Source organism: Eptesicus fuscus, chromosome 6 (genome assembly GCF_027574615.1).
Source record: "Eptesicus fuscus isolate TK198812 chromosome 6, DD_ASM_mEF_20220401, whole genome shotgun sequence".
Classification (NCBI taxonomy): Eukaryota; Metazoa; Chordata; class Mammalia; order Chiroptera; family Vespertilionidae; genus Eptesicus; species Eptesicus fuscus.
Window position 1 is genome coordinate 48,272,684 of NC_072478.1, and position 25,679 is coordinate 48,298,362.

At 37.8% G+C, this 25,679-nt stretch overlaps 1 protein-coding gene across 4 annotated transcripts in view; it reads left to right on the plus strand.

Moving 5' to 3' along the window:
* KLHL2 (kelch like family member 2) overlaps positions 1 to 25,679 on the plus strand; it is an 82,793-nt gene that overhangs the window by 41,228 nt on the left and 15,886 nt on the right. For all 4 annotated transcript variants that reach the window (XM_054717668.1, XM_054717670.1, XM_054717669.1 and 1 more), the window contains 5 exons: positions 6,410 to 6,572; positions 13,094 to 13,203; positions 16,614 to 16,730; positions 18,464 to 18,613; positions 23,644 to 23,761. In XM_054717668.1, the coding sequence (XP_054573643.1) occupies positions 6,410 to 6,572; positions 13,094 to 13,203; positions 16,614 to 16,730; positions 18,464 to 18,613; positions 23,644 to 23,761 (658 nt within the window). The remainder of the gene's footprint in view (positions 1 to 6,409; positions 6,573 to 13,093; positions 13,204 to 16,613; positions 16,731 to 18,463; positions 18,614 to 23,643; positions 23,762 to 25,679) is intronic.

Genomic DNA, 25,679 nt, shown 5'->3' on the forward strand with positions numbered 1-25,679 from the left:
CAACTGCCTGCTTTACATTTTTTCTTAGGGCTCCACAGACTGGAGAGATATGTTTTAGCTTTTGGAATGTGGCCCTCCCTTTCTCAGTATATACACTATATAAGAATAAACCACTTTTTGATTCTTAAACTATATCATTAACATTCAGAATACATAGCTAGTATAATTGCTTTTTCTTTGATGTTTTGGAATACACTTCAGGATCTAAGAGTGCCTTAAGGTTGTTTTCATCAGGCTCAGGGTTAATACCAGTGAAGCATATGGAAAATGAAGCCAATTGGAACTTTCCATCTCTATATATAAAAGGCTAAGGGACTGGCCAATATGACGTGCACTGACCACTAGGGGGCAGACGCTCAATGCAGGAGCTGCCCAGCGGCAGCAACTTTGCAGAGTGCCCTTTCGCACTCTGGGACCCCTGAGGGGATGTTGGAGGCCCAGTGCACGGTTTCGGCCCAATTCCTGCAGGCCAGGCCAAGGGACCCCCACCTGCCAGAGGGATCCCGCTCAGTCCGCAGACGCCCTTCGAGCCCCGGCGCCACCCCAGGTGCAGCCAGCCAGGGAGGGACCACGGGAGGTGGCTCCAGGGTGTGTCCGGCCCATCTCACCCAGTCTGGCCCCACCGGCCACCTTCTAATTAATTTCCTTTCAATGTGCACGAATTCCTGCACCAGTTAGATCATAATGCTCTGTGTCTGAGGTTTACTGTATCAAAATAATTCCACTTCCTATAAGAAGCAGCACTAATTCAACTGTTTCTTTGCTCTACAGAGCTTTGAAAAATCAGTTTTAAAGACATAAATTATTCTTCAGACCTCTTGTTTTTTTGTAATTCTTCAGACCTCTTGGTTACAGATATTTTTGTGACCTAAATAGAAAATTAAGAAATCACCTCTTTACATTGCTAGGTGTTTCCCACATTTGTTACTAATAATATAGTTTATAGAAAATAAGTGATGGGATTATGATAGCCCAAGATTAAAGCACATTCTTCCTTTCCAGTGTTATGTAGAAACCTCTGGAATCAGAATGATGTCAGATATTGAAAGATTAGAATACTAAATCTCATTGATTCAAGGGAATCAATTGATTCAGGTTGTTTTCCTGAGCAGGATGGAAGGGTGATTTCTTTCCTGGGTCCTTGTCCAGATGTATTCGAAGAATGAAGGCAGGACAAAAGGTGGTAGATGAAAAGGGTGGAAATTTATTGGAAGCAAATACAGACTCCCACATAGGGAGGGAGTCCCAAGGGGGTAAACACTTAAGCTGTCTTTCGCTAAGGTTTATAAAGGCTGTAGTTCTTTGTCACTTCATGCTCTCTTCTATTGGGACCCCTTCCTCACTTTATGATCCTACTAGAGGCCTGGTGTACAGATTCGTGCATCGGTGGGGTCCCTTGGCCTAGCCTGCATCCTCTTGCACTCCGGCACCCCTCAGGGGATGTCAGAGGCCCGGTGCACGGTTTTGGCCTGATCCCTGCAGGCCGAATCCGTGTACCGGGTCTCTAGTATGCATATAAGATCTCTGGTTAATCTCTTCTCGTCTACGCCCCTCTCCCCTTCCCTCTGGATTCATCAGTCTGTTCCGTGTTTCCATGCCTGTGCGTTGAGCGTCTGCCCCCTGGTGGTCAGTGTGCATCGTAGATACCGGTCGAATGGTCGGACACTTAGCATATTAGCCTTATATATATATAGATTAGAGGCCCGATGCACGAAATTCATGCAAGAGTAGGCCTTGGCAGCTGCGGCGGCTGCCTCAGTCCCTCCCTCGCAGCCCCGGTGGCTGTCTCAATCCCGCAGCTGCAGCCTTGGCTTTGTCTGGAAGGTTATCTGCAAGGACGACTGGACAGTCATTCCACTGTTCAGCCGTTTGGTCGATTTGCATATTATGCTTTTATTATTATAGATCCTCTTCTAATTGGTCACTCTTTTTGTAGAATATCAGCTTCAAAGCCCCAAACCCATGTAGTGCTCCCTTCTTTCTCTCCCTCTTATCTTGTAACATTTCTCTAGCTCCTGTTCTCCTCTTTCTGCCATATGTCAGCATTTCTCTATCCTTTGTGAAAGTTTGTTTCCTTCTTCTCCCACACTCTGTGGCTTTTCCTTATCTTTTGTAAATGTATGTCTTCCTCTCCCCTTATCCTGTGGGCACCCTTTTTATTCTCTGTGAATGTGTGCCTTCTGGTGGCTCTAAGCCCTCACCTATGCATTCCTACCCCATGGACCCTCTTTATTCCTAAAACTAGAGGCCCGATGCACGAAATTTGTGCAAGAGGAGGCTTTCCTTCCCCGGCTGCCGGCACCAGCTTCCCTTTGACACCCGGGACCCGGGCTTCCCTCTGGCCGCTGGCAGGCACCTGGGACCCCGGCTTTCCTCCGGCCACCAGCAGGCACCCAGGACCCAGGCTTCCTTCACAGCCCTGGCCTCGTCAGGAAGGACCTATGGTCTAATTAGCATATTACACTTTTATTATTATAGGTTATAGATTCCCTAAACCTGCCTATTTTATCCCCAAAATTCCTTTCATCATCTACCAAATCAGGTCTCTCTAAAGTTCATAATTTGTGTGTCACCTCCATGATTTTGCTGTATTCTATACTGCTGATACTATTACATAGTTAATGTTTTTCTTTACATTGACTCAATCTTCGCTTTAATCTACTGAAGAAATAATTTATATTATTAAAATAAATAGAAGGTAACTGCAAAACATATTCCTAACTATTAACATGAAATGTTTGTGTGTCCTCTAAAAACATTTTACCCGCTTTGGTTAATACTGTACTCATAGCAGACTCAGGCCTATCCTAGACTAGGTCTGTGGCCTTGGGCAAGTTACCCAACTTCTCCAAGCCTCTGTATTCACTTGTATACAATGGGAATAATGAGATATTGTTATCTGCCAAGTGCTTAGCACAGTGCCTAACTCATTTAAATACTCAGTAAATGGAAACAGCTGTAAGAACATGTTGTGGAGGTGTTTATTATCTTTTATTACTCTTGCTGAAAGAATAATAGAATTTAGGTCAGCACTTCTATTCTGCACCTTGAGAAGGGCCTCAAGATAATGGAACAAACAATAGACAGAAGAGTTGGTGAGTTTGATTGTAGCCCTAGCTTCCCACTCACCAGCTACATGACTTGGTCAACTCATTTGCCTCTCTAGTGTTTGGTTTCTTTATCAGACATAAGTAGGATGTTTGGTTTTATTTGATTCCAGGGCATCAAGCTCATAGGCTGCCAGCTGTTTTGAGTGGTTCTGATTATGGGATATGTGTCATTTCAAATTTGGAGCATTTAAAAAAAAATCTTTATTGTTGAAAGTATTACATATGTCCGTCCTCCCTCCCAACACGCCCCCCTCCCCCCATGGAGCATTTTTTATTTTGTTTTTCTTTAGCTGGCTATCCAACTAATATGCAAAGTAATTAGAAATTTGATGTGTCCCCAGCTGCTTTCCTGTTTTCATCATGAGTGACTGATGGTCACCAGAGGTCATGTTAGTAAGCCTGGACCAGTTATTAATTGTATTTGAAGCTGTATGTCATGAATTTCATAATTATGAGCTGTTGAAGTTTAATCCTAGTAAAATCACATCATAAAACCAAGGTATTTTTAAAGGATTTAGTGACAAAAGGAAAAGATGAATAAACTTGTTTTATACCTTTGACTAACACTTCAATTATATTTAATATATGTTTGCCAAGCATGGAGGCACTTGACTCATTATTGACATCAACAAAAAACTATTTGTGAATTTCTGACTGATGGCCTACAGATAAATAACTTTTATATTCCTGGCCTACCTGACTTGTTTTATCCTCTTCAGATCTGAGATTCTACAAATTTATAAATTTCAGTCTCTTCATAAGGTAGACCTGGGTTTGATAGTGATGTTGAAATTACTCAGAATTAAAAATTTTAAAGCCCGTTGTAGCTGCCTTTTTTTTAAGATGGATACATATGTAAATGTGGGTCTATATGTGTATGTTATTATACTATGAACTGAACACTGATTTTTTTTTTCATTTAACATATCTTAGAAATTATCTCATTCATATATCCCATTCTTATTATTTTGAATGACTGCAGAATAGTCCATTGAATAGATTATTATAAGTAACCAGTCTCTTTAAGATGGACATTTAGGCTTTTTTTCTAACTTTTGCTATTACCCACAATAATGCTCTAATGAATGTCTTGTACATGTGAGATTTTCTGCATATGTTAGTGTACCTGTAAGTTAAGTTGCTGGGTCAGAGGATATAGGCATTTGTAATTTTAATTGAAATGGACAAATTGCTCTTCATGAGGGCTGAACCAATATAGGGTGGACAAGAGTAGGTTTACAGTTGTTTTTATGGAAAATAATACAATAATTAAGAAATAATAATACAAGAATAAACTGTGTTTCATGTATTCACAACTGTAAACCTATTTCTGCCAACCCCTGTATACATTCCCACCAGCAATGTATGAGTGAGCCTGTTTCTGCTCAGCCACTTTCCCCCGCCCCCCCCCCCCCCCCCCAAATATCTCTTTTTCTGTATTGCCAAACAATTTGACTACTACTGTACTACACTGTGTTGTTTCTGGGAAAATGCTGACTAGATGGGTATTCATTGCTATTTGTGCAAATTTCACAGAGATTGAATCTTACGCTGAAGACCACTTTCTTAACTATTCGTATTGGTTGAATTAAATGGCTGTATTTGTTAAGCATCTTGGAATGCACTTTACATTGCTTCAGAGCACAATTATACCAGTGTAGGAAATCCTCCAGTTTGCAAATTATCTCGACTAAAGTCTTCCATGGAGATTCATTCTCATAACATAATGAAACACACTATCCATATTACACAAAAGGTTTGGCTGTAAACAGCATTATTTGCACTTTATTTTTCTTAAATTAGAAGGAAAAGTCATTACCTATACAACTGTTTTATGTGTGTTTTTTTAAAAAACGAATATTAGTTGATGGATTTGGACTGAAACATAAGTTATCCTCTTAGTCCTTAATTCATGACCATTTGATTAAGTTCATGTGGGCACATACACAGTCTATAGATCTGAGAGTTAAAACTTACATGGTTTCTTTAAGAAAATAAAGTGGTTTGTGTTACAGAAAGACACGATGCACTCTCCCACATTTAGGATGACTAACATACATTTAGGAAAATTGTAAAAGATATTCAAAATTATTATTTCTTTTTCCTCGGTGGAATATCTGAAAGTCAATTACTGAAGTAACTTAGGTCTTATTTATTTATTTTTAAAATATTTTTATTGATTTCAGAGAGGAAGGGAGAGGGAGAGAGAGATAGAAATATCAGTGATGAGAGAGAATCATTGATTGGCTGCCTCTTGCGCTCCTCACACTGGGGATCGAGCCGGACATGTGCCCTTGACTGGAATCCAACCCAGGACCTTTCAGTCCGCAGGCCGACCCAGCTAGGGAGGTCTTATTTCATTTTTATGCTAACGTGATCTTTTCTAAAACTGACCATTGTTCAGTTGAGGTTGGTTTTTTTTTTTTTTTTCCTTTTGGCTTTTATAAAAGAAAAACAGATGCTCAAGAACTTCTTTTTATGAAGTTTTTCTCCTAAATTTGACTTTCAAATGTGGTCCTTAACATAGCACTGTACTAATTCACTTACAAGGAAAAACTTTTTCATCATTGACCTATTTGAAAAGCAGTTGTAGTGTTGGATATAGTACTTATAGTGAAGATACTAGCTAAATCCTACAGAATAACCTATAATTAAAGAAAATTCCTTGGAGTTATTCAAATAAAAACTAATTAAAAAGTTACCAGGCACTTACCTTTTATGTTTTCCTTTTTAGCACATGTATTACATTCTAGAGACACTGTCTGCTTATAGCTAGAGAGTGTTGAATTTAAAATTGTGCTACCCCCAAGGGAAGCAATTTGTTTTGTCGTTCAGACAGTGGATGAGCAAAATGAGGCTTTGTTATGGTACGTACTCCTCTGGGCTCATGCCTGCTCCACAAATCACTGAAGCTCATCCTATGACTGCTCCAACCAAGGGAACAAAATCATTTTCACTGAACCATAGCACCCCCTAGCATCCTAACAACTTATATTTTTAAAATTCAAAAGAATATTTTGTATGCTTATAAAAGGAACCATTAAATCTAATATGATCTAATTGCTCTTGTATTCTTATGACTAAGAAAGGACCTTTGACAGATTCTATAAAAATTATGAGGAATATAAAGAGGCATCACTCTTTTTGTTGCAAATTACCTTTAGATTACTTTTTTGTGTATGGGTCTGGATGCAAATCATAAGCTATGGCTGGACCTCTTGTGCCCTCTGTAGAAGCAATAAAATAGTGACAGTGTTCCTCCAGCCAGTTGCCTTACCATGCTTACTTGTGTGTTACAGGTGCTTCTTCCAGCTGCTGGTTTGTTACAGTTACAGGATGTGAAGAAGACTTGCTGTGAATTTTTGGAATCTCAGCTTCACCCTGTCAACTGCTTAGGAATCCGGGCTTTTGCTGATATGCATGCATGCACAGACCTCCTGAACAAGGCCAACACCTATGCAGGCAAGTCAAATAGACCTCTGCTGAGTCAGGAGGAATCTGGAAAACTTGAATTTTGAAGTGAATCTATAGTGATTTCTGGAAAGTCATGTCCTGTTTCTGGATCTGGACTTTATAAGAAGACATTTAAAATGTTATAATGGTAGCGCAGTATAATTGAATCATGCTCATAAAATTCTGAACTTGAGAAGAAAAACACTATAAATTGGTATTGGGCCTAAGTAATAGAATAGCTGATTTTATATAAGTTTTGAATCCCTATGTATTTGTCTTTCAAATTTTCAAATTAATAGTCATTGTTTGCATAGGAAATGAAGTCATTTTATCTTTGTGGCTTTTTACACCCTCCTCTTGAATACACGAAAACAACCTTATTGCTTAAAAATCTTTAAAGCAATGAAGATCTAGATGCCTTTGGGTGGAGTAGAAAAGTAGGTCCAATAAAAACAAAAAACTGGGAAGAAAAGAAAAGAAAAGTAGATTCAGCCCTGGTTCATGTTGCTCAGTGGTTAAGAGTGTCGGCCCGCCTACCAAAGGGTATCGGGTTCGATTCCTGGTCAAGGGCACCTATCTGGGTTGTGGGTTCATTTCCTGCCACCCGGTCGGGGCACATGAGGGAAGCAGCCAGTCAATGAGTCTCTCTCACATTGATGTTTCTCTCTCCCTCTCTTTCTCTCTCTCTCTCCTCCCCTCCTTCTACTTTCTCTGAAAACCAATGGAAAAAATGTCCTCAGGTGAGGATTAACAAGAAAAAAAAAGAAAAGAAAAGAAAAGTAGATCCAACATAGGCAGCCCTCTCCTTAGACAGTGGTTTCTAGGATCTTGTGCTGGCATCCTCTCCCTTGGCAGAGGAAGGGCTTGTTGCTGTTGTCAAGGAAGCCATAGCTTGGTTGCTATGCAGGACCCTCAGATCCCCCTCTCTGGGGAGGAGAGATTCTTGTTATAGCTTTGGATGTAGCTAAAGAACACAAAAGTAACCAATAACTTAGTTTGCTTTGAGTTTATAAACATTTAAATATATATATTAAAATTGATTATTAGGAAGTTTGTATTTTTTTTAACCATCTTTCTGGAAGATAAACCTTGTGGAAGTTACAGTCCACCATCAGTCCTATGTATCTGTGAGACCAATAGGGACAGTTACTATAGGACCTTCCATAACCATTGCCCCTTAATTAGCTCTGTAACCCCTACTTCTTCTAGCCTTCAAAGGCGAGAGCCCTTCATCTAAACTCTGCTCCATCGTGTTTACTTTGATGAGTCAGGGACATTTTGGCACATGGATCTGGGCAAGGGGTATGTGTGTGGGGGAGTCTGGGGGTATGTGTACGTGCACGTGCACATGCACATGCAGAGCATTGGAAAGGAGAATTAGTCACAGAACTCCTTTTGCATTTATCCAAGAAATAATGGTATAAGGTGGTTAGTTGAAAACAAAAAGCCACAGTGCTTCAGTAAAACATAATAGGTCCAATAAATTTGAGCTTTATAGATTTCTGTAGATTGGCCTGACTGCCCTTTAAAAAATTGTTTCAGTAGGAAAATGTGATCTGAGTTCCAGAATGCTTATTTACAGATAAACTTTTAGAATACAAACCTTTTGTAAGTTGGGGAATGCCTGGAATGTATAATGATATTCATGAAATCCGTGGGATGAGGCATTTTAAGAAAAACCAAAGACAAATTAGAATCCATTGATGTGTTTCCATACAACCAATTCTCTTATTCAGCTAAACAGAAAATATTTCTTCTAAATCCATAAGATCCATCAACTACTAGACATAATGTGCCTGTTTTAAGTGATTTATATCAGATAAACCAAGGAAGCATATATATTTTTTGATAATTTTTCTGCATAAAGTAATCACTATTTAACATTGTATCTTCCATGGGCTGCTAGTTGTCTCCAAAGTGCTTGATAAACATTACTGACTATTAAGAGATGGGGAGAGGGGCTAGGGAGAGAATGAATAAAGCAGGATTAATGCAAAAGATGTCCATACATGGTTTACATGATGTACTTACTAGATCTCATAGTTTTACTCTGTCAGAAAAAAAACTCATGTACTGTGCTTTCAGGAAACAGATTTTGTTAATTCTTTTATTTAAAATCTTAAATTGGTTACAGTATGCTATAAAAGATGAACAGTTTTCCATCAATATTAAAACACCTCCATATCTTAGTTTCTAGAGTCCTTCTTTGTAATTATGCCAAGAATTTTTTGTGGAAAAATTATTGTCACTTTCAGCTAAATTATAAAGAAAAATTGGATTTTCTTTTTGAATGCACTCTTTTCAATCAAAGTCTAGTCTTAAAGGATGTGCTGCTATTAAACCATGCTCCTGAGTCTTTTGTTTGTTTGTTTTTTGGTGTAAGGAATAATGATTATTTAAGTGCCAGCAGCCTGAGAAGATGAGGACTCTTGTCCCAATGACCATCTTAACATCTCAATGCAGGTAGAGGCTTATAAGGAGGGAGAGAGAAAACAGGACAGAGAGATTAAGGAGAGAGGGTTGAAAAGTTCTGCATGCAGAGCAGCACAGTCTGTTCGGATAAGGAAAGACCCGAAACTGGTCAAGCAGTGGTCTGGTGTGCAGCATGTCATCCTGGTTTTACGGTTGAAGGTCAGCAAGTCTCCCAGAGCTGGAATGCCTGAAGGTCAGAGTCTGTATCTTTTGAGTTAGGTCCTAGAATTCAGTTTATTACGAAAGGATATGTATGACTCAGGAACAGGCCAGATGGAGGAAATGCACTGGGCAAGTTATGGGGAAAGGGCACAGAGTTTTTCCATTCCCTCTCGGGGTGCACCCACATCGCCACATGTTCACCAGGTAGGAAGCTGCTCCAGAATCTTAAATTTGCTTGAATTTCTTAAGTTTACAAGCAATATTTTATAATATCTTTTATTACGAAAAGCTACAACACATAAAAAATAGAGTAATACTCATTATCCAATTTTAAGAGTTGTCAACTCATGGATAATATTAACGTACTGGGGAGGTGGGTCAAAGGGTATCACCTCCAGTCTATTGTTCTGTCAGTATCACCATCCTGGGCTCTGCACTGGCTGGCTGGTTTTCAGTCTGCAGCATTCTCTCTGCAGCCTGTTTTCTCTCTAGGCCTCCAGGCATACTTGCCCTTGATGCTTAGATTGCCTTTTCCCACTGTACTTGATTTCCCCTGCCATCAGCAACTTCCACATCTGTACTGTTGGCTCTCTTGCCCCTTTCCTAGTTCCTTGTGACCACCGTCTTTCCTCCACAAACATACTTGCCACCTTAGACCACAGTTTCAGGTCACAAAGGACCTGGTTGGGATTTGGAATTCCAAGGTCTCATCTTTTGTCCTGACCATATTCCTCCCTTCTCCCGGGCTTGTGTTTCTTCATAAACCTGTGCTCAGCTATCTCTTAGCTGCTCAGCCGGGACCCAATGGTCAGTCATTGCTTAGCTACCTTCTTTATGTACCTGGCATTACCCAAACGGCTGTGGGTGATAACAGGCTCAATACAATTTAACCTCTGCTTACAAGGATTTTTATAGGCCAGTAATAGTCAACTCACACCTAAATTTAGTATATTCAGATTGTGCCCTATTTTCTTCTTTAATCAGTTTACTTCAATCATGTGCCACCTTTCCATAATTTAGTCTAGGAACCACTGTGTGAGGTAAACACCTGTCAAAACAAGCTCATGCATTTGAAAGCTGCCCTCTATGTTGAAAGAGTGGTTTTAATAACAGCATTACTGATCTTCACGGTGTGATATTAGTAATAATCAGCATACCAAAGAATAGGTGCTGATTATTCAAGGGTCTATTGTAATGTTAATTGACTGATACAGAAGATTCTTTGGAGAACTGTGAACGCATTTGATATATAGCACTTCTAGATTGAATTCCTGTAGACTTGAATGGCACTTCTTAAAAGGATTAATCATTTTTATATTCTCTCACTCATTATGGCACTCATTTACGCCCTAGCAAACCACATGCATTATTTCTGCTCTTCTTTGTTGACAGTTTTTCTAGCTGAGATGAGTGAGCTGTTTTTTGTTAATGAAACTGCTAGAGATACATAAATGCATTTTTCCCCCTAGAAACTAATAGTATTCATAATCAAAGAATTATAGTGTGTTAGCACTTGTAGGGAACCTTAGCATTTATCTAGTCTAACACTTACATTTTATTAATTAGGAAAATGAAGACTAGAGATATCTTTATTTTCCCCCAAACACTTTGTCTTTCAGAGGTGAGCTGTTTGTGGGTCTAAAATACTGTTGTTATCCATGCACTTACCCTCACTTCTCAGATGAGAATCTAGGTGGAGTACAGAGGAATTAAGAAATCCCACATGGCATTTAATTTTTATAAAAAAGGTGCTTAGAAATCAGAGTATTTGTACCTTATCACCAGGTATATACAAAACAGAACAAGCAAAACTTTGGACTTCTGTTGTTGAATTCATTGACTTAATTTGGGATAAGGGACCTAACTTGGTATGATAAATCCTAGGGATTGTCTTTCATTTCTTTCTTTTTTTTTTTAATCCTCACTTGAGGATATTTTTTCCATTGATCTTTAGAGAGTGGAAGGGAGGGAGGGAAAGAGAGAGGAAGAGAGAGAGAAGCATCAACATGAGAGAGACACATTGACTGGTTGCCTCCCACAAGTGCCCTTGACGGAAATCAAACCCGAGACCCTTCCACTGAGCAAAACTGGCCAGGGCTGTCTTACATTTCTTGGTAAGGTTATCTTATTTTCAGAAGGGAAGCAAACAGGAACATTCAACAGCTGTAGAGAATAAGGAGAAGCCTTCTGTTCTATATAAGGAAGAATGCATATGTGTGTGTGTGTGTGTGTGTGTGTGTGTGTGTGTGTGTGTGTGTGTGTGTATTTAATGCATTTTACATATTTATGGGAATTATGTCCTTTTGCAATGATAGGATTTGTTCAGAGAGATGGAATTGATTATTGAATGGAGGTATAACTAGGTTGGCTTTACTTAGTGACAGTGGTAAACCATTAAAGGCAAATTACTAGTGTCACCATGAAAGCTCTGTGCTAGAAACAGAATAATCTGTCAACTTGGGAGTGAAAGGAGTGGAAACAATAGATGAGGTTGGTAACCGAACTGGTGTAATGAAGATAGGAGGTGGCTGAAGCAAGATTGTGGATATGGGAACTAACCCTGGCTATAAGTAGAGGAAAAAGACTAAATGCTGAGATGACTTGCTCTTTAGCATTACATTTTAAGTAAATGCTTTGTTAGCTACATTTTAGTTTGTGTGTATGTATTGCCAGTATACAATAGCTGCTAATTTTGACTGTACCTTACTGAGGTATGGTAAGCTGAATAAAAACTCATTTAGTAAAAGGAAAGAATTTCTTATCTCAGCTTTGTGACAAATATTAGACTTCAATTGGCCAAACCAATCCAAAGATGTTAAGGTTTTAGTTCATAGTGTATTCAACAGAAATCGATAATGTAATTGTGTCCCGAAAGGTGTAAAATGATTGTCACATTTTGTTCTGCCCATATTAGATCATATCTATGAAATCGAGTTCATTTTCAGGTTACATGTTTTGAGAGAGATGGATGAACTGAATCCCAGGGGAAGCCTCAGAATCTTTAACAGGGCAGTTGAAAGGCATCTCTCTCACGGAGGCAGTTAGTGAAGACTGGAGGAAGTGACTACTACTTTAAATGCAAAGATAGCATTGCAAATCTCCAAGGAACATAAAATGAAGGACCTATAACCACAAAAAAGTCACTGCAGTCTTCCAGTAACTGAACCCAAAGACATGGAGATCTATGATTTACCCAATAAAGAATTCAAAATAGCTATTTTACGGAAACTTAATCAGCTCCAAGAAAACACAGAAAGACAATTCAACAAAATTAGGAAAACAGTACATGACAAAAGGACAAGTTTACCAAACAGAAATCTGGAGTTGAAGAATTCAGTGAATGAAATAAAAACTGCACTAGGGAGCATCAGTGGCAGATTGGATCAAGCAGAATCAGTTAGATTGAAGACAGGAACTTTGAAACTCCAGTCAGAGGAGAAAAAAGAAAAAACATTGACAATTAGTAAGAAAGCCTTTGATACCTATGGGATACCAAAAGGACCAATTTGTGAATCATTTGAGTTCTAGAAGTAGAAGGCTATTGAAAGAAAGCTTATTGAAAGAAAAATGTTTGACAGCTTCCCAAATCTGGGAAGAGGTTTGGATATTTAAATTCATGGAGCTCATAAGTCACCAATCAAATTCATCATAAGAGCCCTCCTCCATTATTTTGCATGTGGATATCGAGTTTTCCCGGCATTATTTGTTGAAGAGAGTATTCATTTCCCATTCAGGGGTCTTGGCACCCAAGTTGAGATCATTTGCCTTGAGGAAGAACAGTTGTTGTTTTTTCATTATTGGATTAGATTAAGCAAAACCCCTTCTTTTTCCAACAGTTTGAAAGTATGATAATGGAATATTGGTGTTAATAGATTTTCTTTTTAACCTCTAAACAGAGCAACATTTTGCAGATGTTGTACTTAGTGAAGAATTTCTCAATCTCGGCATTGAACAAGTATGCAGCTTAATCTCAAGCGACAAACTTACCATATCCTCAGAAGAGAAGGTAAGTATATATATTCCCCCCCAGTGTATAGTGATGTCGTATTTTTCTTTTCTTTATTTCACTTCGGTAACTTTGTGATCCTGTATGTGTAGTGCCAGCCAGTGATCTCTGATCTGAAAGTTACAAAATTTGTTGATTGTCTGTGTAAATTACTATGTTTCTTCACTCTTAGGAGATTTTGAAAACTGTTAGGCATTAGAGTTTTGTACTTGACTTCTATGGGAAGGACTTACACACATTAAACTGTCTAAAACAAGTGCCTTTTGGGAACTGGGTTTCTTCCCACAGCTAGATGCCTGTAAGAATTGTGATCTAAAGGCAATATTTCTCAAACCAAAGTAATTGTACCATCATGTACGTTGGAAGAAGTTACCCTGGGTGTCAAGGTTTAGCTGCTTCCAGACTGAACATCCTTGACTGTCCTCTTCCTTTAGAGTGGTCCCCTGTCACTTACACCCCAGCCCTCCCGGGGCTCTGCCCTCCCTTCCAGAGCACCGTGCAGCGCCTCATCTGCTTGTAGCCTCTGTCTCTCCACGCTTTGGGTTGTTTTTGTCAGCCACCTGCACCGTTCTTATGGGGGGGTTGGAGCAGCTTCTCCTAGTGGGTTTTCCCTTTGGGTAGGTTTTGTAGCCTAGGAGAATCAGGGCACAAAAGTTTGTGAACATACTATGTTTGGAGGAAGTAAAACTGGAACTTTTTCTTTGTGTACTTTGCATCTAAAGTTGTGTAAACTTTAGTTCTATTCCTCATACCAGAAACTGTCATAGAGCCTTAGGTACAAGAAGATGAACAACATAGAATTCTTGGCTTATAGATTAGAGGGACAACCAGTGGGGTAAATGAGTACAGAATGCTGTAGAGCAAGCATGTCAAACGCAAAGGCTAACACGGCCCAAATAAACAACGTTTAAGTTTATGTGGGCCACAAAAAAACAAAAGCTTCAATTTTCATAGAAACATAGGTTTATTTCGATAGAGATATGCTGAATACAGAGGGCTGAAATATATGAGTAATCGTTAACATAAAATAATAGAATATTTTAATAAAATTATTTTTCTCTTGAGCATTAACTTACCAGACACTGAATAACTGCACAAATTAATACGTGTAATGCAAGTAAACCTATTCTTCTTGTTCTCTAAAAGCGAAGTATTTCCTGTTGCGCACACCAAGCAAGTCAGTACAAGACTAATGACATGGCAGTCAGCTGCTAAAATATTCGCTGTCAGTATTAGTGGAGAGAAATGGTGCACCTGTGTGTAAGGTGCATAAGGGAAATGAATGTAACACAATTGTAGTAATCAGTCATTAGTGAACGTTGTAGCTCATTATTAATAACTAGTAGCCCATTTGCAGGAAGAATCCTGTAAGCGGCCTCCCCCATGAGCCTCTGCCGCCCGCCCCACTCCGCCCCGCTCTGCCCTGCTCCGCCCCGCCCCACCCGGGCTTTCCCTCTGGCAGCCACCTTGCTTTCCGCTTTTCCTCCCTCTTCTAAGTTGTCTTCAGTCTTCACTCCCCCCTCCCTCAGCGTATGCAAATTAACCGCCATATTTGTTGGGTAATTTGCATACTCGCCCTGATTGGCTGGTGGGCATGGCTTTGGCTGGTGGGCGTAGCGAAGGTGTGGTCAATTTGCATATTACTATTTTATTAGGTAGGATTATGTATAACAGGATATTGTAAAAATTAAGTTATGAAATTTTTATTAAAACGTTTCTTACGTACCCTTATATTGGCTTGGCCGCGAGTTTGACATGCTTGCTTTAGAGGGTACTATAGTAGTATTTAATTATTCCTGTGATGGGGATGGTAGTGAGAGTTCAGCTTGGTCTAGATACATGATTCAAGTTTTTAAAAATGAGTATGAGTTTGCCATGGAATTGAGGATGGGTGGGAAGGGGAAGGACATTCCAGGTAGAGAGAACAGAACATGTAGGTTTAAAGAGGTGTGAACGAATAATTTCATATAGTAGGATTAGAGTTTAGAATATGTTTGGCCAAATGGTAGGAGATAAGATGGGAACATGACATAATAAAATATCTTTTCAGGCATATTAAAGAAAATTACTTCATCCTAGTGATGCAGAACCTTTAAAAAGTTTAAGCACTAAGAGAGTACCATCATCATACTTGCGTTAGAGAAATGAAGGCTCTTGTGGTTTTCTGTTGCTGCATAGCAAGCCACTCTAAAATATAGTGACATAAAACAATAACTGTCTTAGTATGCTTACAATTCTGTGGGCAGAATTCATACAGGGCATATACAGCTTGTCCCTGCTCTACAGTGTCGGGGGCCTCAGATGTCTGGCATGGTCCTACTGGAGCCATATATCTGGGGCTGTAGCCTTTCTGTACATTGTATCCTGTGTCTGGAATATCCAAGATGGTCCTTCACTCATTTGTCTGGCTTAGTAAATATCAAATGAAAAGTACTCACTAAATATATAAAGTACTATTAAAGTACTTATTAAATTAAAAGTAGAACTACCACTTGATCCAGCAGTCCCATTTCTGGGTATATAGCCAAAGAAAATGAAAGCAGGGTCTCCAAGAGGTATTTGCACTCCCATGTTCATTGCAGCATTATGCACAATAGCCAAGATAATGGAAACAACTTAGTGTCCATCAACAGATGAATGGATAAAGAAGATGTGGTGTATATATACAATGGAATATTGTTTAACCCTGAGAAAAAAGGAACTGCTACCTTTTGTGACAACATGGGTGGACCTTGAGAGTGTTATAATACTAAGTGAAATAAGTCACACAGAAAGACAAATACTGTATAATATCACTTGTGTTGTATGTGGAATCTAAATAAGTTGAACTCTGAAACAGTAGAGTGAAGGTTACAAGGGGTTGGGTGGAAGGTAAATGGGAAGATGTTGGTTAAAGTGTACAAACTTCTAGTTATAAAAAGATGGAATAAATTCTGGGGATATAATATACAGCATGGTGATTATAGTTAACTATATTGTATTTTATGCTTGAAAGTTGCTAAGAGCAGATCTTAAATGTCCTCACCACAAAAAAAGAAATGGTAATTGTGTTATATGATGGAGGTATTAGCAAAAGCTACGGCAATATATAAATCATTTTGCAATATATAAATATATCAAATCAATACCTTAAGATTGTATACTTTAAACTTATACAATGTTATCTATCAAAATCTCAGTAAATCCAGAAAAATAAAGTATTTGCTAAACAACAAATAAAAAAAGGAAAGAATTCGAGTGAATGGCTTTTTAAGTATCACAAGTCAGGATTTTGGAAAAAACTGAGCCATGGGTTAAACTTGGATTATATGCAAAAGTTGTGTTATGAAATGTAGTCTTATCGTATTTTATTCAGTTGCCTTGGTACATAACTCATTACTTATTTTCCTTTTCCCCATATTTTCCACAAGGTATTTGAAGCAGTAATAGCTTGGGTAAACCACGACAAGGATGTAAGGCAAGAATTTATGGCTCGGCTGATGGAACATGTACGGTTACCTTTGCTCCCTCGGGAATATTTAGTTCAGGTAAAAGCATTTGCAGAACACATGAATACACGTGGCACCGTGGCACTGGGCTGACTGCATGTAGATCCCTGTTACAAAATGGTGAGGGTGGGGCGAAGGACAGAGAGCAGTCAAGGCACATGCAGTCCTTGGTTTGCTCTCTTTTAGGCCAACCCCATTCTTGTACGTTCGTTTGCCCTCTCTCTAATTGGGTAAACAAGTACTAGAGCTTATCCAGGTGGTATTTGTGGGCATTTACTTACATATGTAAATAAAAACCTATGGCTCTGCCCAGCTGCTCTGCATCTTGTTTTTTCCCTTTGATAGCTTCTTCTAATTGCTGTGCAGAAAGGGAATTTCGACACTCTACCGGGGGTCCTCAAACTTTTTAAACAGGGGGCCAGTTCACTGTCCCTCAGACCGTTGGAGGGCCGGACTATAGTTTAAAAAAAAACTATGAACAAATTCCTATGCATAATGCACATATCTTATTTTGAAGTTAAAAAAACAAAATGGCAAAAACACTCGCATGTGGCCCGCGGGCCGTATTTGAGGACGCCTGCTCTATACCGATACTGTTAAATTCTACTTCGTAATTTCACAGTGGCATGCCTTTGATTTCTATCTTTATTCCTAAGCTGAGAAAAACCAGGTTATTTGAAATAAATAGGTATAAATGGGTCTTTAGTAGTCTCTAAACAAATTTTAAGTTTACTTTTTTGTTGTTGGCATCCTACTAGGTACATTTCCACGTTTTTATAATTGAACCCATCTAAAGAAGCATTTTTTATTAAGAGATTAGATTTGAGCATTTTAGATTTTCTCAGAGCCTCATTATTTTTGTGATTTGTGAAATCATTGGTACTCTGCTGTTAAGAAAATGAACAGAAAAAACCTGTTCTGCATTTGAGGTCAAGGATAGCAAGGACAAGACTTATTTGTGGTATAGGCCCATTGTTATAAAGTATTTTGAATCCCTTTTCTGAATAGCTGCCATCTTGAGTTTGAAAAAGGTTGTCTTTAATTTATTACTATTGCCTACCCCTCCTGAAGGACTCATCCAAATTATTTTTTCTTGTTTTGGTACTATTTGGCTTGATGTTTAAAGATAAGAAATAGGTGGATATAGCATTATCTAAAGATTAGTCTATAACTGATATTGACATATAATTTTCATTACAATTCTTTATTATTTATATTAGAGGCCTGATGCACGAAATTTGTGCATGCGTAGGGTCCCTAGGCCTGGTTGGCAATCAGGGCTGATCTGTGGGGCGACCAGCAAGGCGATCAGGGGGCACCCCCCCAGCACCCACCTTGGCCAACCTGGCACCATCTGCTCGCCAGCCCCGCCCCCCACCACCAGTCGCCTTCCTCTGCAGGGCCACCAGCAGGGCGATTGGGGGGGGCCCCCACTGGCACCCACCTTGGCTGGCCTGTGGCCTGCGGGCAGTTCCTGCGTTGAGTGTCTGCCCCCTGGTGGTCAGTGGACATCATAGCGACCGGTCGTTCTGCTGTTCGGTCGATTTGCATATTAGTCTTTTATTATATAGGATATGTTTTTCTCTGCAGACCAGACTTGAGCATATTTTTGGCTTCATTTATTTCTCTCAGTGATATTTAAACTGTAACTTTTAGACTGAATTAGAGAGGATAGTTACTTGCCTTTTTCCTCCTCTTTACTATTGTTTCTTTGGCAGTTTTTATTATGAAATAGCTGTCCCCTCATGGGGTTGTGTGATTTCTTCTCACAGAGGGTGGAAGAGGAAGCATTGGTCAAGAATAGCAGTGCTTGCAAAGATTACCTCATTGAAGCCATGAAGTATCATTTGCTGCCAACAGAGCAGCGTATATTAATGAAGAGTGTCCGGACCCGGCTGAGGACACCCATGAACCTTCCCAAAGTAGGATCTATTGTTTATACTTGTTATTATTTCATCTAAAAGGCTTAGTGAGGTGTTAATATTTTTACTCATCTGGATTTCCATGCTTTATTGTTTTAGTTTCCAGGCAACAGACAATGTACCTAGAAATTCATCTCTGTGTATATAATTCAACTTCTCTATTAATTTTGTCTCTGGAGTTTGGGGATTGCTTGGTTCATTTAATTTTTATAAGCTGCATTATGTCACTCTTCTGGAATAGATGGCAGCTGGGTTTTGTCCCTGTAGAGTTTTATTATCTCTAGTTATAGTAGAAAGGAAAATCAGGCTAGGTAGAAATTCTCTGTAAGCTACATGGGGTGGATAATAACTGAAAACTAAGTAATTTCACAGAATTACATATTAGAACTAAGGATGTTAAAACAGCTTGTTTAGTTCATTTCCATCCTATTCCCTGTTGTATATTATTTGATGGTTCATCCATACATCATATGTTGCCATTTCAGTGTAGATTTCCCATATGATTTTCCAGATTTCCAGTGTTCATGTTTTCCTGTATGAAAGTTTCATACTCTACTTTCATATTTTAATTGGAGCCATTCGTGTTTTACTGTTTTAAGTCTCCATCATTTCTGTCTCTCTGGTTGTAATTCCTCCTCTCTTTGGTACTAGAAGACCAACACTCTAAGCACCATTTTGTGTGTGGTCTAATCAGAATGATCCATGATATCATGCTTTTATTTATGCATTTATTTTTAGCTCTTGTGTGTGTGTTTGGGCAATGATGGATGAAGAAATAAGAATTAATCTGTTACCCATTGTTTTCTTAACCTCATCTTTAGTTATTACTCTATCCTTTCCATTAAATTATGTCCTTTAAATTATTTAACTTTAATGTTTTGTTTAGTGTTTTTTCAAGTTTTTATTTTTGGAATCTACATTTTTAATTGCTTCAAATTTATATCATTGTGTTTTTTTTGTTTTGCCCAGTGTTAACAACACTTCTCAATTTAGAAGTAACAGCATATTTTGCCAGTGTGCTATTTACTTTTTCTATATCATTAGTAAATATTTTAATTTAGAATAGACCTTAACACTCTGCCTGGTGACACCTCATTAAAAATAGCCACTCACTGACATAGTCCATTTATAGAACATTTCAGTCCATATGATTATGTTTATTATCAAAGCCAAAAAGAAGTGATTTGGCATATAATGTCTAATGAGATTCAGGGTGAAATAGATTCTAATTTGGCATGATTTTTTTAAACATCCCTCTGTGTGTTGTTCATCATTTTGTTGGAACCTAGAAGTTTGAATGCTTTTCTCAAAATATTCTAAATTTTACTGACAATTATTATCAATTTTAAAGGTATTTACAAGGCATTCACTTCCTACCGTTTTGAAAATTGGTCTTTGCCTTTTTTAAATTTTCTGATCTCTCCTCAGTTCTCCAAGATTTTTCAAAAATAATTGTAAGTGGCTCAGTAAGTACATTAGCTAGTTCCCTTAACACCTTAGTATGCATGCCATCTGGGTCTGCTGATTTAATAAATGTTTACATTTTCCAAATACCCTTTTACCTGCTTTTATAATTAGCCATTTATATAAGTCTTCATTACTTCATATTTGTTCATTTTATTTAATGTCAGTTTTTGCTCTTAAAAAATAGATCTATAGATTTATAAAAAGTATTCATAGTTTTGGCTCATTTAAATGACCTTTTTTAAAATGCTAGCCTTTTCAACTTCCTTCTCAATAGTTTGCTTTATCTTTAATACTTTTTAAACAGTTCATCTTTGTAAAAGATCTCTTCTTAACTTAAATATGCCCTCTAAAGAAATCTTTAGCTTATCTATCATTAGCTATGCTGCAGATTTTGGGGGTAAAAACTAATTCTTTTTTAAATTCTGAAATAAACATGTCACTTTTGAAACCTTCTAAAGTTTTTGGCCAAATCCCATCATGTATTCTGTTTCCTCCTTTTAGAGTGGTGATCATCTGTTAAGTTGACATTGTTTCTGGGCTTCTCTAGTTGTAGCTTTGGAGTGGCCCTTCCAATATTACACCTTTGGATTCTCAGTTCTTAGCTTTTATTTTGTGGTGGTTATGCTGATCAATGAGGTTCTCTTTTATTCTGCTTCTCAGGGGGTGGCGAGGGAGGAGGAGCAGCAGAAGTGGCAGAAAGCACTCAGGGAGCTACACTATTGCTGTGACTTTGTGCTTGCACGATCCGTCTCAGAATTTATTTACCTACACGTATTTTTGAAAAGGTGCTTGTGTTAGATGCTCTTTCAACAGCACTATTTGTCATTTTAGAGTGGTTATATCCAAGATGAATTCTAAGGACGTAGGTAAGAATGAAACAAAGATTGATTTCTTATGCTTACATATTTCATAGTAATCATCAGTCAAATCAGACCAACTGTGGCATTAGTGCTGAGGAAAGTATTGCAATGTTTTGATATCTCTATCACAACAGTGACTTAGTACTTTTATATTAGGCTCTGATTCCGTGTACTCATGCTAATTTACATGGATAATTTTTTTTTTATATGAAACATTAGGTTTGCATCTTCAGTAAACAGTATTGGGATTGTATAAGGCACTCTTGGATTTGGGCATTATAATGAAAAACCATATATGTTTTGCTACTGGATTTCATTGTTAGCTTCTTTTTCTCTTTGTAATCTGTATTTTTACAAATGCTATAATATTATTTTTGCATATTTTTTTTATGTTTTACTCAGAATATTTATTGAGATTTGCAATTGGGAAATTATGGAACTTGATTTTTTTTTTAGGGGACAGGTTTTTAAACTAATATTTGCTAGGTGCAGAAAATAAAAGAATGAAGTTCAATTGGCCTACATTCAGGATAGTCACTTGAATATGTTTAACTCCCTACCCCTTGCCTTCCTCAGGTATGTCACATTTAGTTTCTCCATACAAACAGGTCTTCCCAAATCTCTATTCCTTTAAATTAGCATAAGTAGTCTGGTGTTTTACAAATGAGATCAGGTATATTTAACAAATAACTGGGGTGTCAAAGTCATGAGAACCTATTTTGATGGTAGTACCACAGTGGTTTTTAGCAGTTTCTTGATCTCATGCAACTGTCCCTGCTCTCTTGTCTTCCCATTAAACATTCTTCCTTGTCTCTGTTATTTCTGATTTCTGAAGTCCCAAAACCTCACCTCAGTTTTCTTCTCTTAGGTGAGTGAAGGACAGATATTACTACCATTCTCTGTACTCAGCAGCACATTTTCCCTTCCATTCTCATTTTGATGTTGCATAAGTGAACTATTACATGGAAATTATGAGCTTCAAAGCTTAAGAATCAAAGAAATAGAATCAGTATTGTTTCTCAATGATTATTTTGAAAAATATTCCCTTCAGAATTTTTTTTTAGGTTGATTTTTATTAGAGATGTTAACCAAGTCTCTGCCAACTATTGTCTAACCTCCAAGCAGAGTTTAGAAGTTTAAACACAGATAGATCTTATATAAATCCCTACATACAGGGTTCATCTTACTGTTGTATATTACCTCTGCGATTTTTCCCCTTTGGTGATTGGATAGGAGGGTAGTGCAGATTTTCTTTGTCAATTCTTTCTCTTATTTATTTTCATTCAACACTAGAAGAGTGGCAGATCTGGGAAAAAATAATCATATAATTTGGTCTATGTTGTCTTCTTTTTAAAACCTTGAAAATTCCTTCTACTCTCCAGTTAATAAGTTACTAAATAGGCTTCTTTTTGGAAACGGGATTTACTCTGATTCAGGAATGATGTTTTCTGAGTGTGCATCTTTCTATAGTTCTAAGTTCAGGTAGGTCATGGCTCAGTCAAGGTTGCAGACCTCCCCTTTTTGTATGTGTGACTCATTCCATCTTTTGTTTGTTTGATTTTTTTTGGTGTCTTTTGAACATCTGTTTTTTCTATCATCACCTCATCTTTCCCCCAAGGTCCTTTGCCATTCTTTACGGTATTTCGTACACGACATCCTTAACTTTTATGTTCTTCTGATTAGAAGGCTGTGTTTTCAGTGTTGCCAAAGTGCCTGCTTGTACTCAGTAAAGGACAAACACAGTGACTACTAAATTCCATCTATCTCACAAGGTTCCAGTCCTCCCAGAACCTTTCACTAAATTATGGCGGTGTTCCGTTTTCTGATCAGCAGTAGCAACTAATGCCTATAGTAATTTTATATCTTTTTCGTCATATATAGTTGTATATTGTCCTTGAGTAACTTTATGTGTCTTGTCTCCTAGAAGCTCTTGGTAGGAAGCGTCCATGTCTTATATTTCTTGTGTGTAATACCTGGCACAGTTTGGACAACTACGGATGATAGACACTTAGTAAATAGTTGTTGGACTGAGTTGATTGAAGAAATGTATAGACCTCATTTATTCTTAGCACTAGATTATTGTGCATTCATTCATCCATTATGATTTCTAGTATCTCCATTATCTGTCCTATTGGTTTATTTGTGGGGCATCAAGGGAGGTCTCTTGACTGGACACCCCAGGAGTCTGTGCTCTCTTGTGAACTCCAATTCAACTTCTCTTTTTCAATAGTTCCCCCACCCCTTTCCATCTTTCTTTTAATACCTGATGTCTTTGGCACCTCACCTGCCCACTAACATACATTTCACTTCTGTGTGCTCTCTTGGACTGTGGAGGTCTAATCCCTGATTGTTACAAGGCCAGGATCTGGTTTATAGCAAGCCCTGTGACATATTGCAGCCTTGCCAGTGCTGACTGCCTGCTGTTTTTTGGCTTAAATACTGCTTTTGCTTGAAGGATCAGAAACTTATTTTAGTTTCTGAAATCCTTATTTTTGACTAAATGTGCTACAGAATAGAATTGTAGTTCTAACTTGTGCCCCCTTTGTTGATGTTTATTAAATGTTGATTAGGTGGTTGTTATCCCCCAGCTCACCCTTCCATCTTCATCCTAACACTCTCCACATCAGTGTCTTCGTAAGACTTTTTAAATCCCAGAATGTGCAATGGCTGTTTGTTCAAGTGCTTACCTTTCTGCCCTTCCAGTTGATGGTGGTGGTTGGGGGCCAGGCACCAAAGGCTATCAGAAGTGTGGAATGCTACGACTTTAAAGAAGAACGGTGGCACCAAGTAGCAGAATTGCCTTCCAGGAGATGCAGGGCAGGTAAGCAGTTTCCTACTGCCGGGTCTTTGGGAGCTTCTTGCTCAGGTCTTGTTTTATTCATTAGAAGAATCTTTATTAGAGAAGCTTTGATAAAGTGGCTACATGGTTAAACAGTGATTCAGGAGACTCGTACAACTCACTGATGTGAATAGCTGCTCTGCCTGTATCTTTACAAATCTTTCTGATTTCTCTAGTATAAGGTGTAGTAGGTAGCAATTTGCTGGGTATTTTTTTTTTTTTTTTGAAAATTTACTAGTTTATCCACTTTTTGAAGCTTAAGAATTTGCAAGTTGTAATGGTCCTTTCTGTTTCAGAATCACATGATCACACATAATCTACTTTAGATCCTGGAGAAATTTTTAAATGGCTGGGAATTTTCTTAATGACTTTTGCTGGCATGTTGAGAAAGAATCTTTAGGTTGGGACCTTTAGTTTTAGGAGATTCCCAACTTAGCTCTACGTCACAGTTGCCTTCTTCCCAGTCTCCATTTTATAAACATTTGTTAAAATAGACCTTATTTAGCAAAACTATAATCAGAAAAGGCAGTTGCAAACTCTAAGGAGTCTTCCTGAGGCTCAAATTTGGATCCCTTATTCATAGTTCCCATAGCAAAATAAATTCTAAGTGTAATGGAACATTTCTCTCATGGTAGTACTTTTAACAATACGTCTTGGAGGCTGCTACATATCAGCATAGAGTTACCACATTCTTTAAGAACCGTCTAATATTTTTTTGGGGGGAGGGGGATCTGGATGTAGTACAAATTTTACTGGGTTTTAATTGAACATTAAGATTGTTTATAATATTATGTTATAAACAATGATAAAATGAGTTTCTTATACATGCATCATTGTGTACAAATGCTAATATATTAAAGCAAGATAAAACACTCTAGAATTGGAATTAAAAAGTATCCTAAGATGATACACCAATTATTACACTAACAGTAAAATATGAAGATACCAGTCTCCTTACATTCCCAACAACACCTTGTCATGAATATTTTGAGCTTCACCAATCTGATAGGTGAAAAATGTGACCTCATTTTTCTTTGTACTTCTTTTATTACGAGGAAAGTTAAACATCTTTCTGAATTGTCAGCTCATGATTTTTATCATTTTTTTATTATATTGTTTTAGTGATTTGACAGATATATTTCTATGTTAAGGAACATAGCCTTTTTGTTTATCATATATGCTGTGGATATTTATTTGTATTAACCTTTTTTCTTTTGACTTGTTATTTTTACCACATAAAATTTTTTATCACTTTATGGAGTCCTGTACATCAGAGTTTTGTCCTAGGACTGAAGAATTTGTTTCTTGTGTAAAAAGCCTTACTTCAAAGTTATGTGTGTATGTGTATTTGTGTGTGTGTTTAATACATACATGTTTTTAAATATACTTTTTGTGTTGAAATAATTTTACACTTACAGAAGAGTTGTAGATATAGTACAATGAGATCTGGTATACTGTTTCCCTCTCTTATGTAACTGTGAAACAATTGCAAAACCAAGAAATCAGTATTGGTACATTACTGTTAACCAAACTATAGACTTTGTTCATATTTAACAGTTCTCCCATTAATGTTCATATTGTTTCAGGGTTTCACATTGCATGTTGTCATACTTTTTTAGTCTCTTCTTGTCTGTCACATTTCCTTAGTCTTTCCTTGTTTTTCATTCCCTTGATTCTTTTGAAGGTATTTTGAAGAATGTCTCTTGCATCGAGGGACCAGGAGAGTATTATGCTAAGCAAAATAAGCCAGTCAGAAGGAATAGTGATAGGACTCGTGTCTTTTATGTCTTCAGTAGATTTTTAACATTTTCTTCATATGGTTTCTGTTTGTTCCTTGACAGATTTATTCTTATATATATCTTATCTTCTTTTATTTTTATTTTTTATTGATTTCAGAGAG